The sequence below is a fragment of the Corvus cornix genome, chromosome 4 (assembly GCF_000738735.6).
Source record: "Corvus cornix cornix isolate S_Up_H32 chromosome 4, ASM73873v5, whole genome shotgun sequence".
Lineage (NCBI taxonomy): Eukaryota > Metazoa > Chordata > Aves > Passeriformes > Corvidae > Corvus > Corvus cornix.
In genome coordinates this window covers 37,335,402-37,350,395 of record NC_046334.1, presented here as the reverse complement: position 1 = coordinate 37,350,395, position 14,994 = coordinate 37,335,402, and the positions used below count along the sequence as shown (strand labels likewise).

The following is a 14,994-nucleotide window of genomic DNA, read 5'->3' as shown; positions in this document are numbered from 1 at the left end:
GTTTGTATCTTTTCTTATGTGGAAAGCTTGCTGTCACTCCTGTATGTTTGACATATAAAACTGTTATATCTCATCCAGACTATTGTCCCCAGGTACCAATATTTTTGCCAGCACATCAATGATAATGTAATAATTAATAAGATCTTTAGTCATATAAAGACATTATATCACATTATATCTCCTTAAAGACATTGGGTATATTTACCCATCTTTGGGGGGAAATGCATTGGAGATGAATATGTCACCCGTGAACCATAGAGTTTCAAATTCATCACCCTGTCCAGTGGAACCAGTTAGAAGCACCAGATAATGGACAATCATTTTATCTTGCTAAAAGCATGAAGGTCTTCAAACGTACGAAGAAATCTTGGCATGTCCGCAAGACAGACTTCTGCCTGACACTGTCTGCCTCAATGGCACCGAGACTCATGCAAAAACACACAAACATTATTAGCACTGGCAGTCTTCCAATGGTGCTGGGAAAAACCAAGCACATTATAGCCATGATAAGAAATTAAATTCTCATTAATTTTCCAGACCCATGAAGTAAAGGGTAATTGGAAATACTCTGGTATATATACAATTTAAAAGCCAATAGACAACTTACAGTATGAAAACTTTGACAAAACAAACAAAAGTTCTCCCCACTTTGGAGTACTGCAAAATGCTAACGAATTTTCAGTCTTGAGGTGGCTTATTAAACTGCAGTTACCAATGCAGGTCTCAGAATAGTCTGAGAAAATACACACTGCTACAGAAGCAACTGCTTCTGGGCAAAAGATGAACCAAGTCCGACTATATTAGTAGTGACAGTTACAATGTAGAACAACGTAGAATAATTATGTAGGTTTACATATGTACTTCTCCACACATGTGGAGCCCTTCATACTTCCCAGGAGAATTCTACCAAGGTAGTCTACTGCATATTAAAGTGCCAGGCTGGTTGCTAGTTTACCACTAAGCAGTATAGGTAGTTTGCAAAAATTGGAAAAGTGTTTTCTAATTTTGTATACAATTCATGGCACACAGGCCATGTATAGCTCCCAGATAATCCGAACACTAACCATAGTCAGGAACAGGGTGCCTTGGACAAGGCCTTGAATTTCAACAAGATTCCTCAAAAACACCAGAAGCTTTGGCTAGACTCTTGCAACCAGAATTTGCAGATGACATTTCCTAATCTATGGCAATCTATCAAGGGTTCAAAATGTGCACTCAGTTATCCAGACACTGACTAGGAAAAGAATACTCTGATTTAAAAGATTATTTGAAATGAACAAGTGTTCTACTACTGTTCACAGCCATTTTAAACCTCCACAGTAAATTTGGACCCAAATCACTACCAGAACTGATTTAACCACAGGATCTCTGGCTTCACAAACGAAGAAGTTGTGGACTTTTCACTAAAGTTTGAAACTTGAAATCACAGCCTGAGACTATTTTACAGAAAAAACCACTTGAAATAAAACCCAAATATATTAATCCAAGATATATACCCTGCTTATAAAGCATAAGGTAATAATATTAAAAAAATTATAAGATAGTAAGTCTTACAAAGTAGTGGTTTTGACTGTTTTGACTACACATTTAACTGTACATTTAACTAGAATACCCTTGATTGTGCAACTTTAACAAGATAATCTAAAGAGCCATACTAAGTTTGAAACCAAACATGGAGAAATACTGACATTTCTAACAATACATCACCAGCGTGTTGGAATACACACCTAATCAATACAAAGCCATCTAGCAGTGATAACAAAGTCATCATCTATGGAGTATTGCTTAATCATAGTTTGCAGATAATGGGTATAACACACAGAGATATATATACAACCACATCTGATCACAGTATGAAGCATCTAAGAGTCTGCATAAAATTTTGTTCTCATCTTCCAATCCAGAGTTACAGCAATCACCAGAAGATTGCTTTTCTGCTGGTAAATTGCCAAGACTGGTCTGATTTCAGACAAATTTACCTCTTGACATTTCTCACATCTGAATCCCTGACAACAGCTATGTCATGAGTGACATGTAAAATGAGAACAGTGGAACAGTATAAATACCTGCCAGTTTTTTATACTTATTAGCATATAACTGGCATCATCAAGTAATACACAATAATACAATGCAAGCAGCTGCTTTCAGTAGCATCTCCCTCATTCTAATTCATTAGCTGACCAGATACTTCGAAAACAAGAAAAAGAAATTACAGAAATATAAAGTACCATAAAAGAGCTTAATACTGTGAACGAAATGTAACTTATATTCATTTCCCACCATAAATCTATGAAAGCAGCTGTTGACCAAGCTTGCTCAAGGCGTGCAGCTAATAAATGCTAAAAAAAATCCAAGATATCCTGAAAATGTTGCTATAGTAACAACTCCTCCTCAGAAAAATGTTAATAAAAACATAAAGCTATCCAAGATACAATTTGGAAATGACCCTATGTGAATTTAATGTCTCCCAAATATTTTTTTTTACTCTATTATTACTTATAACTATTTTATTTTACTCCATCCCTCCTAATACTCTAAAATTAAATGTTTGCTTTCCATCTCATTCCATATTAAAGAATTACTACTTGTTAAATTATGCAACCTAAAAAATGCAAGTAGGTGGCCATCACACTTCCAGCACCTTTTATCCAGCTAGCAACATCAATTCTCAAAAACCTCATTTTAAATGTGCTTTATCTATGATTCAAGACCTCATTAAAACTACTAAAAATCCCTTCCTAGTACCACTATAGAAATAGGACTTTTGATACTATCAATATAATAAACAGCAGCTTAAAGAAGAAAAATAAAAAAGTAGTAAAAGAGAAAATATTAATTTAAGCAATCCTTACTCTTTGTTGTCCTCCATACCAATCATCTTCATCAAACCAGTGGGAAATATAAGTCATCCAAGCCATGACAGAAGGCACAGTTGAAATAAAAAATACAGAACCGGAACACATATAAGTACAATGACTCCTGAGCTAAAATTTATTCAACACTACAACAAGCTACTCAAAGACCAGATCTGAAGTCTGTGGTATGATTTGAGATTAATAAGCTTTAAATTCAGAAATATATAATCTGATATAGTTTGAACAACAATTTAAATGTTCTACCTATTGGATTTTCTAATGGAAAACAAATCAATACTAGAACAATTAGGAGATTATATATTTCAGTATTTAAAACTAAAGCAGGCTAGTGCTTCCAGATTGATTTTGCTGTGTTTCTGAGCTCTAAAAATGAGGTGCTGTTTGAGTCATTCTTATCTCTCCTAAAAATTACTTTCCTTTTTTTCAAATGTACTGACTGTATGAAATGTAGTTCAGTGCACAAAAGCTTGTATTGAAATGTAAAATATTCTCAGAATCACAGGGAATGATTTGATTTGTTTTGGTTATGTAGGGAGTGGTTTCAACTGGCACAGTAGGAGGGGCTAAAATTATCACAAATGCCAGGCATCGGTTCAACATTTTTTTAAAGAGGGATTAAAAGGAAAAATAAATCTGCAACTCCATTGTTCATAGCCAGCAGAGCCTGAAGGGCTCAGCTGCAGCCACCAGCACTGGCTGAAAAATGTAAAAAGCCTAATTTAACTAATTCATCAGAATGAATCTGCTTCTTTTCTCCTCCTCAGAAGAGTTTCACATATCTGACCGCATTATTCCTTCTGCACCGAGTATCCTTTTCTAGTATGTTTCCAAGTTTCACATTAGATTTCACAGTGCATTATGCCAATGAAAATGAAAGGTAAAAAGAGGAATAAAAGCTGTACTATCACATTTCAGTACTGCAGCAACATACTCCATCAGCCCTGCTGTTTAGGAGACATTATCATACAAATCTTCCTGACTGCATGGTTACAGCAACTATCAAATCCTCAGCAGAGACTAGGCAGACATAAAAAAACCCAGTTTCTTCAGAAGCCTAGAATCCAGACAACCTCTGCCTTTCTAACCTGACTTAACAAGCTGTTCCCCACAGTTTGTAATATAATAAATGCAAAAACTAAACACTGAAGTCCATTGTTTAAACAAGAAATCAACCAAGCAAACTAGGAAAAGAACAACTGGAAGTACCAGCTACTAACTGGTCAACTTTATTTACCATTTCCACAGAGCAATTCTGTGTCATTACCTGCCCTACCCCAGAACATGCAGTTTCTATTAAAGGTACTGTATAGGCAAGCTACAGTCTCCAGGGGAATAAAGAAAAGCAGCAATACTTTTGGTTCCCAACCTCTTACTCAGAAATTCTGACATCCAAGGGAAAAAAAACAAACCAAAAATACAAGCCACACACGCAAAATCATAAATATTTAAATCACGACACCCAGAAATAGGAAGCAGCGTTCCAAGATTGTCAGATTTTTTGTAGTTATACATTTCTCCATGCAAATGGATACAGACACAAGAATATACAGAAAAACTTCCTACAGTAGTGCTGAAATTTTTTCAAATTACTTGCCCTTCAAGATTTCAGCTCAAACATTAAGTATGCAAAATGCACAGAATTGCATGGTCTCATAAACTGTATGAGAAACATATTACTAATTCAGTCACCTCTAATCATAGCGCTGAAGAAATCCCCAACCATAACCACGGTCTATGAGTAAACAATAAATTTGTTACTGATGTAACACTCTATGAACAAAAATTTTACAAACTGTTAAACAAAACATATCCACATTATTACTGCTTGTTACACATGAAAATCATGGTTTCAAGTGAATTGATACTTATCCATTGAGGAAAGTCTTTGCTTGCAGGTTGTTCTGTCTTTTTTATAAGGGCACATAGTATCATTGAGAATCTTGATCAAAGAATTACAAGCAGTTCAGTCGTAACAAACTTGTTTCTCTTTTTTGCCTGTAGCTGTTTCACCACCTCTGTGAACTGAGTCTTCTAGCCTCAATACCAGCCTGTCAGAACAATGAGTCTCTCAAGACAGACGAACACCGTGATTCACATTGAGTTTCAGTACCATCAGGGAAGCATGGGCTAAATGGATATGGATACTGTATTATCCTTTCAACAAACTGGTAATATCTTCAGCTCAAAAGTACAGATGCAATTAAAATCACAGGATAGCAGATGGGAACTTAAACTGCTATAAAAGATCTGTTAAAATTACCTGAAATAAATTAAGAAATTTTGTGTTAAATTATAGATGAAAAACAAAGACAACAAAGACTGCAAATGCATTATGTGTCCATTACGTGTCCATTACTTTTTTTTGCCTATTTCATTATTCATCTCCAAGTTCTGCAAAAGCTATTATACTATAGTGTGCTGGTTTTGGCTAGGGTAGAGTTAATTTTCTTCCTAGTGGCTGGTATGGGGATGTGTTTTGGGTTTTGTGCTGAACAGAACTGACAACATAGATATTATAATTAATATAGATTACACAGAGTCAAGGCATTTTCTGGGGATGCGTGGGAAGCTGTAAGGCAATTTAGCCGGGACAGCTGACCCCAACTGACCAAAGGGATATTCCAGACCATACTGCATCATGCTCAGTACATAAAGTAGGGGGAAGAAAGAGGCGGGGGATGAGGGAGGAGGGAGGGGGATTGGAGTTGGGCATTCAGGGTGATGGTGTTTATCTTCCCAAGTAACCACTGATGGGGCTCTGCTCTCCTGGAGATGGCTGAACACCAGCCAGTGAAAGAATTCCTCATTTAGCTTTGCTTGTGTGCATGGCTTTTGAGTACCCTATTAAACTGTCTTTATTTCAACCCATGAGTTCTCTGCCTTTTACCCCGCAGAGTCTCTCCCTGATCCTGCTGGTGGGGGAGTGAGAGAGAGGCTGTGTGGGGCTTGGCTGCTGACTGGGGTTAAACCATGACATAAAGGTATAACAAAATGTATGTGTAGGACGAATAAAACTGTGAGTACTAAATATTATAATAAAAAATATGAAAAATCTCAAAGCATTCCATCCCTTAAATTGCTGTAAATAATGTTACTATTATTAAATGTTTTACAAGTAACTTAGTATGCTCTTAAGCTGAAGTCCAGTTGGTACCTCCAGTTAAGTGTTCTTTGATCTCAATTTAAGGACAACAAAATGTACTATGATAGATCAGACCAAAAGAGACATCTTCAAGGCATATACAGTCTTACAGTATATTGCCCAATAAATTTGTTTACAATATTCTAGAAGGAATAAAAAAAGACAAAATATACAATCAATTTGATGCAGAAACAATTGTTTAATTCTTGAGCTGACACAAGAAAATTGCATGAAGCTGCATCAGGGGACGTTCAGGTTAGACGCTATGAAAAGGTTCTTCACTGAGAGGTGTTCAGTCACTGGGACAGATTCCCCCAGAAGCTTTCATGTCACCAAACTTTTCAGATTTCACTGAGCATCTGGACAATGCAAGGAGCAGGAAGTTAGACTCGATCCTTACAGACTCCTTCAAATTTGAGATATACTACAGTTCTGTGATCAAACGTGCTGCAGACATTTCACAGTCCTCCCTTTGGAACAAGGTACTCTCATTTTAGCTCATTTCAGATTGACTAGGCATAAATAAAAAAAAACTAAAACAATCAGAAGGAAAAAATGGAAGGGATGTGAAAGTTATGATGTTTTAGGGTACGAACATCACAATGTGTCATTTAAGTGCCGCACTACAATGGTCAAGAATTACAAAAAACCAAATACAACAGACCACTCCACCCCCCCAAAAAAAAATCATTAAAAGAAAAATCATTGGTTATGAAAGTTGATCTTCTGGACAGTCCAGTGCAGCTATCTGTTTATTATGAGAGCAAGCTACTACCTTGCTCTCTACAAAAGACATGACCTTAAGAATCTAGAAGGATGTAGGAGAGTATAGTGGCCCCAATCTCTATCCACTAAAAAACTGTACCTAAATACAACATATAGTTTACCTAGAAAAGAGAGGATAAAAGATTACATCTGAAAATAATATTCTATACTGCACTGGAATGAACAAACTGATGCTGCTCTCCCATGTTATCTGGCAATATCAGAAGTCAGCAATGCATTTCAGTTCTGAATAAACATTTTCAAAAAAGGATGAGAGGTAAGAAACCTCTATTTTGATCTTCCACTTTTACCACCAAATTTGCTGTTAATTAATAATTTGAAGTTGATGTACTGCGACAAATCAACCATGCACTTTTTTCCAAATATATCTTTAACCACTGTTTCTGTTTCTGCTTATTATATACAGAAATATTTAGAGATTTGTCTGTGTAATATCTATAAAAAGTCATGTTTGATACATTCTTGCCATAAATCAGTAGCATTATGTATGTTTCAAAATTAAGAATTATTTTCAATTAATTCAATTTTTACCTCAGAAATTTTTATTTTTGATGTACCAAATTCTACGAGAAAACTCCCTGCCAATTCATGTAGACATAATTTCCTAATATGTTCTATCATAGATATAAAATTTATCTGCCTTAACTACTAAATTGCTAAAAATTAACATGCTATGCCTTTGCATTTTGAAGACACATAATTCATTATAGGAATGCCTTCGTAACAAAAATACACAACAAATAACCCGAGGACAAAATATTTAAAAATTTCCTTAAATTTACACAAGTATAGAAATTCATTACTTTAATAATTTATATGCCATTATGCAAATTCATTACTCCAATATCAATAGTAAAGAAGTCAATTAAATAAAGTTTTATTTATTAACTAGTACTTTAAGAACCTTTACACTGAGAATACAAAGCATCGAATGATGCCAAATATCCTAAAATAAATCCTAAAATACAATGTTTAGAGTAAAGCTGTGCAAGAACCAATCATATGATAATGACACAGCAAACCTATACCTCAGATCAGTTAAGTATTAGACTTCCGTAGACTTCCCCTACCCCTACCAAGCTACGAATGGTACAGATATGGCAGGGCTCTAAATAGTTGTCCTTTTTTATCTTTTCCCCTCACTTCCTCTTTCACAACAAGGATTTATCAGGACAAGATGACATACAGGACAACCAGGCCACCTCACAGTGATTAGACTAAGCCATTAGTAACAGATGTGAAACTATCATCACCACCAGCTCTGCATTGGGCTGAGACTTTCACACAACCTTCTCACAAGCTACTTTTAAGACTGAGCTTTATCAGTTTATGGAGGAGATTAAGCTTTAGCTACCAACAATAGCAGTGGATTGGTCTTGATCATGTATCTTCTTAAGGATGTTCTATAACTGGATTTTAAAAATAAAGTCAATTAATCTTTATAGTCTTTTTTTCTAAGAAAATAAATTAACATCTCTTCAGAAAAAAAATAAGTTTATATAAATATATATAGTACTACTTTTACTATGGCTTAGGAGATGCCATTCTAATTCTGTGAAGAATACATACAACATTTAAGAAATGGCAAAGTTAAATATTTCCAGTTGTGTATTTGGTCAAAAAAGACAAAAAGGGTACACAGTGTATTTACAGAGAAAAATTATAATCTCATTCATAAAACTATATCTATACTGAAATACCTGTCTCAGTTTCATAATCAATACTTGTATAAAATTTGAATGTAGTCAACACTAAAGTGCCCCAGTTATGGTTTAACCTGGCAGGTAGCTAACTCCACATGGCCACTTGATAACTTTTTGGTCTGTCAGCAAACAGTTCATATGCCAAGAAACATATTGTATGTACTTTTTTGTATCATGATCACAGGATTTTATCTATGCCTTGCTAAGCCATTCCATTCTAACATAATCTTCAGATACACATTAGATTCTAATAAATTTAGATTATAATAGTGCAAGTCCCTGTCTGGAAATATAATGAACACATTAGAAAGTAAATATTGTAATTATATCAACTTTTTATACTATAGTTTGCTGATTTGGATGTTAAGATAAATATAAATTAAATTTATTAATTTTCCAAATTTGAACAAGTAGTTAAAGTTGGACATGGGCAAGAAAGAGTTGATTTTATTAGAAAAACAGATCAACTCCTGAAAAGTTTGTCTCCAATATAATGTTCTAAAACATGAGATTTTCTGCCCTAGGAATTTTTACAGAGCAGTCAGTTTAACAGGTTTGTTCAGACACTCCAGGGCCACTTGCGTCCGAATAACCATAAAGGCAAAAGAACCCTCAAAAAGTAAACATCACAATCAACCCCAAAATAAGAAACCCTTTAACTGTAAAAAGACTTCCCTTGATTCTCTGGGAAACCTGAATGGGATACAACTACATACCTCTTCACAGCCAGCAGTTAGGTAGAAGAGACGTGCTGTAGGTTAGCAACAAATGATTACAGAGCTCCTCTCAACACTAACCCCACACCTGACAGGGGAAGTCTCAATCTTTTTTTCCTGAAATCTAAATCAATGAATGAAACTGATTGCTGGGACCTGACATATCCTATTTCATTCCATCATTATCAGTCCTCCATCACAGGTATGTTCAGACAACAGGTAACAATTTGAAAAGAAAATTAAGAGAATGAAAATAGTGGAATTAATTTGTTCTCTTAGACCTTGTTTTACCTATGTGGGGTAAAAAAATTAAATATAATCAACTCTACCATAAAACCTTCAAACTATTCTTTTGCCAGATTGAAAAAGAGAATACAGAAGGTTAAAACCAAAGAGATTACGTTTCATATTGTCAACAAACTAGGTCATTTATGTCTATTAAGAAAGAGGTTAGAGAGCATGTTATTTAATGGTACAAGTAAATGTCAACAATTCTACCTAAGACAGAAACAAACTAGGTCTTAAAACATATAAGTCAAAGGGATGAGAGAAACGCTATATGTTGCCCCCCAAAGATGCAAATAGAGGAGGTGGGTTTTAAGAGACCATGAAATTGAGTAAATATTATACAACTATAGAACATCAAACAGAATGGAATCAGTCAAAAGGAGAGACTGAGGAAAAAAACCCTTACAAAATCAGTCAAATATTGGATGTAATAAGCCATGGGAAAAGTATGAGCCACCAACAGGACATAGCCAGAAGAGATGTACAACATGTTAGGAAAGATATTGTCAACACAGAAGGAGGCCTAACACTGTCATACTGGTCATTTTCTGCTATATGTTTGGTTAGCACATTCAAGAGAGATGGATTTAGACATTTAAATACAGGGGTTTAAAAAATAATGAAACAAGGAAGTAATTATCAGATACAGAAGTGTTATTTGAATCAAGATATCATCCATGCTAAGCAGCTGGGTTCAAATTGGTCACATTGGCTAGAAGATAGGTAAAGGTTCCTGAACGTGAAGCAAATTTAGTCCGTAGAAGCATTAAGAAACTTCATTAAGTACAGGAAAGGCTGTATTAACCTCATCAATATAAGACCTATAATATACAGCCCAAGAAAGAAATACTACACGAATCCTTTTCCACTGCAACAACTGCTTCTGAGAGCCTCTACCATCATTAAATAGGAAATTAGATACTGAACAACAAATAGAAAGATTCACCACTGCTGAAGATCTTAAAAATCACTATTTATCAACTTGTTTGCTTACACACAGTTTCGCACATACAACTAAACAAAGTAGCCCAAGTGAGAAAATGTAAGCAGGACACTTAGCAGAGACAACAATGCAGTCAAGGTCATCAGCATAAATTAAAACACCACCAAAGACAGAACTGGAAGAGGCAAGTTTCTACACTTGAGACTGCCTCGAGAACTAATATATGATATTGTCAACATATTAAAAAAAAGTCAGCAAAGTTCTACAGGTCTTTACTGATAACCAAATAAATCCCACACAGGCCAGCAAAACCAAATTCTCCAACCAGTACTGGAACAGCATAAGGAATAAACTGCCCCAATGGACTCAGCCAAGATGTGCTTATAGGATGAAAGCAGGGAAAAGATTACTACAAAAGCTTCTTTCTCCAGTGCCCATAGTACAGCTCAGCTGCTACCATAAATAATGGCTAGCCTGAGTGATATGATGTCATCGAATTGCCTATACCCTACAGGGGAATTCACAGCTCTTGTAGTCACTTTCTGTAATTCAAATGTTATATTGATATTTACTTCTCTTCTTGTGCTGCATATGTTTTGCTTTATAGAACAAATTATGTCAGTTACACAACATCAGCACCAGGACTTGCTGAAGTAACTCTTACTGGCCACATCAACTTTAATTTGCAGACTGCAGGAAGAGGAAATACTGCTTTCCATAAATTATCGTCTCCTATTAGCACTGTTAGAAATAAAATACTGAATTAAATGTACCATTAGGACTCACCAAGGACCTTCTTATGTTGTTCTTGCTATGTGGGAATTTTCCTCACAGCAGATGACCAAATGACAAGTTTATTGCTGTGTTATGGGTCCTTCAAATAGTCAGAGCTACTAAGAGTCCAAGATTTGGTATAATAGAACATACAAAATGTTGAAACTGAGGAAGAAGACTGTAGATATCTTGTTAGGGAGAATAATTAATAAGTGAACAAAAAATCAGTAAGTAAAACAATGGTCACATGGTATTTTAAATTTTTTGCATTATCTGTAGTCTTCCATGCATACTCCATATTACCTTTGTAAGTTCTTTGTATCACCATGTCTCCATATGGGTTACAACAATTTGCCAAAGATGACTACAGTCTTAACTGAAGCTTTTGAACAGTTTTGATATGTAAAACATAAATAATGATAAGACAAAGCTATTTACAAAGTTTATGATTTGTGCAAGGTGCTTATTCTGTAACAGAAACCTTAAAATGTATCAGTAACTTATACAGTTGTGCCTGTAATTAGGAAAGAAATATCACAACATAAGTGTGTTTTCCCTATTTTAGGACCACAAAAAATCAGGAAGTTCAAAGATTCGGACCTTGAACTTATTTTAAAACAGTGAGAAATATGCCTTACCAGAAATAACTTAAAGCAAAAAAACTCTGTACTAAAGTTTGAAGAACATCTTACTATTCACCATATGTGTTTATTATCAGAATTCTTCCCCCATTACACTCTTATGAATAGCAGGTACCTGAATAATGTCATGGCAAACTTTTTAAATAAGGTACAAAACCAGAAGGCTCTACACTCCTACAAAAACCCCCTAGAATTAGTTAGAAAGAGACACAATGAACTTTCTAGCCCATGAAGTTCTTGAAAGACTAAGTGCATAGCAATCAGAAAGAGACTCTTGAAGCAACAGGGTTTAGGGCTCAAAAAGGACATTTCCAAGTATTTATTTTCTATATCATGCCATGGTTAAGCCCATTATTAAGAACAGTATGGTTTTTATAGATTCTAAAGTCCAGGATTATGTTCTTCACTGCAGCATTACAAGTAATTAAAGATCTTGCTCAGACTTTGATTTCACATCTGCCATCTTCAAGCCTCCAAAACAGTTTCTGTAATTGTTGCATGACGTCTATGTAAAGCAACATCTCTTAAGATATCAGAGGAAGTTACTGAATAGAAAAAAAACCGCTAAACTTATTTCTTCATTTGCAGAGTCTGCTGTCTTAAATTCACTTTCAGAAGCTTTGCTTACGTGGCTTATAGTTTGCTTTTGTACTTAAATGGTTTTCTTAATTCTCTAAGCTTGATTTTGTTTGCCCCTCCCACACTCGTCCCAACTGGGAGAAGCACTTATAGCATAAACAAGCCCAGAGTTCTCCCTCCCTACGGACGGCAAGCGTTTGCAGCTTGCTTCTTTTAGAGGTTGCTGCTTCCGCCTTTATCTTAAGTTCGTGTTTTCGCACAAGCACGTTTGTAGAGAGATACACACACAGTAGGACAGTCCCCAAAACAGTGCAAAATCCCGACAATACCGTCAGACGATTCCTGGATGCTTCAGACACCGCCCGCAGCCCCGAGAGCTCCCCGGGTCCGCTCCGTCCCCAGAGCGCAGGTGAGCTCAGGGCGGCGCGGCCCGGCCGAGCCCCGTGCAACCTGCGCCCAACGCGGGCTGAGCCTCTCCCGGGCCGTACCGCACCCCGCGGGGCGAGAAACGCCACGCCACGGCGGCCGCACCTCACCTCCCGGCCCGGCCCGGCCCGGCCGCCGAGCTCCCGCCCGCTCCACGGGGGCGGACCCCGGCCCTCCCTCACCTGTCCTCCCGCAACGCCAAAAGCGGGGCCGCGACGCCGGGCACAGCGACGCCGGGCACAGCGGCGCCGGGCACAGCGATGCCGGGCACAGCGAACCCGGGCACAGCGATGCCGGGCACAGCGACGCCGGGCACAGCGGCGCCGGGCACAGCGGCGCCGGGCACAGCGAACCCGGGCACAGCGGCGCCGGGCACAGCGAACCCGGGCACAGCAGCGCCGGGCACCGGCGCCGTCTCCGGGCAACCCGCGCGCCCGCCCCCGCCGCGCTCATTGGCGCGCGCGCCGCGGCCGCGTTACCGAGCAACGCGCCGGCCGGACGCGCACGCCGCGCGCGCGCGGCCCTGGCCCGGCTGCTCGGAACGGGGGGGCCCGGGCCGTGCGTGGTCACCGGCCCCGCCCGTGCTCCGCGGGCGCCTGTGTCCGGCGCTGGGCGGTGCGGCTCTTGGGTTAGGGGTTACTGCGGTAGTGCTCGCCTTGAAGGTCTCTTCCAGCCTAAGTGATGCTGTGATTGTGTGACTGTTCCATGCGAGTTCCCGGCTGGGGCGGCGGCCGGGGAAGGGAGCTTTCAGAGCTCGCGAGCCGCATTTCCCGTTACCGTGAGGGCACCAGAAAACAGCGCCGGGCGGGAAGGGCGGGTTTTGTGCGCCCCGAGGATCTCCGGGAGGGTTCTGATCCGCCCCCGGACGTCCCCGTTGTCAAACCAAGCACTGTAAGGTGACATGAATATTGACTCATTCAGCTGTAGCCGCACCTCGTTCTCAGAGACCGTGGCTCCATGCTGAGGGGCTGAAAGGAACTGCAGACTAATGCACTAATCCCATCAAACAGGAGTCACAAAACGCATGCCACCAGATCCCACTCCACCTGGACTTATCAGGTACATGCGTGGGTTTACGATTCACAGACATTTATAAGGCAACATCCACTTGTTTTTCTCTTAAACGTTTTCCCTCCTCCAGTGTTTGTGCAGCTGGATCGTGGCTTGCAGTGTGGAACGTGTTTAGTGAAAAGTATTTTTCCTTGAATTATATTTCAGACAGAAGAACTTCCTAGTCCAACTCAGTTTTTCAACATTGCTGTGTTTGTGTCGGTGTGATGCAAACAGCGGGAAGGTAGCCCGTGGACTGTGAAACTACAGTCCCAAAGATAGTTTTTGACTTCTTGCATTAAAGCTAACACAATCCACTGTACCTGATATGTATGCATGCTCAAATAAGAAAAAAATGTCTTTGTACCCTGTTCTCTGCAAAATCAATGTGTTGCTTGGGAAGATCTGTTTTACCATGTAATTCCTGACAGATTCTTCTTTAGCAGAGGGAATTCAGATGAGGTGGATAAGAAATCACTTTGTATGTTATTTACTGGGCAGAAAATGTATAATATACATCACCTGCCAGCGAAACTTTTCTTTAATTTGCTTCCTTCCTTAAAAAAAAATATGCTATGTTTTAACGTAAATGATCTTGAAGATCATAGCCATCACACTTGGTCATAGCCCCAAGTACTATCTATATTCTATATCCAACAACAGTAGTACAAGAAGTAGGTGCAGACTGAGTATGGAACAAAAGGCCCTAAAGTATTATACTTCAAGAAAAGCTTCTAGCAGAGGCAGATGCAAAAAATACAAGGAAATGTATTCTTTCCCTTTTGATATTGTATCTATTGGCAATTATAAACTATGAAATTCTTATACTAAATGTTGCATTCAGGTCATGGCTATGTATCCCCACATTTATGCACCATCCTAGACTTTTGGTCCTTAAAACATCCCACAACACTCAAAACTATTTTTAAAGTCAGTATTTGCATTTGTTATTTTTTAAACATCCCTCTGGAAACCCATGTGCTGCCTTTTTAATGATAGATAGCAAATAATTTTCTGTTCAGTTTCTACCTGTTCATGCTTTCCTAGCTCTTTTCAGCCAACCCTTTCAC

The 14,994-nt window shown here is 38.2% G+C and overlaps 1 protein-coding gene across 6 annotated transcripts in view; it reads right to left on the bottom strand.

The window, feature by feature from the left end:
• WDR17 (WD repeat domain 17) overlaps positions 1-13,184 on the bottom strand; it is a 63,151-nt gene extending 49,967 nt beyond the window's left edge. The window contains exon 1 of one of the 6 annotated variants that reach the window (XM_039551356.1): positions 13,057-13,184. Coding sequence is in view for 3 of the 6 variants with exons in the window: in XM_010401460.4 (XP_010399762.1) it covers positions 2,853-2,963 (111 nt within the window). In the remaining 3 variants the exon portion in view is untranslated. Of the gene's footprint in view, positions 1-2,852; positions 5,509-9,223; positions 9,849-12,777; positions 12,904-13,056 lie in introns of those variants that run through there. The other 5 variants (XM_019287142.3, XM_019287143.3, XM_010401460.4 and 2 more) reach the window with 5 other exon arrangements.
• Between the last annotated feature and the right edge of the window lie 1,810 nt (positions 13,185-14,994).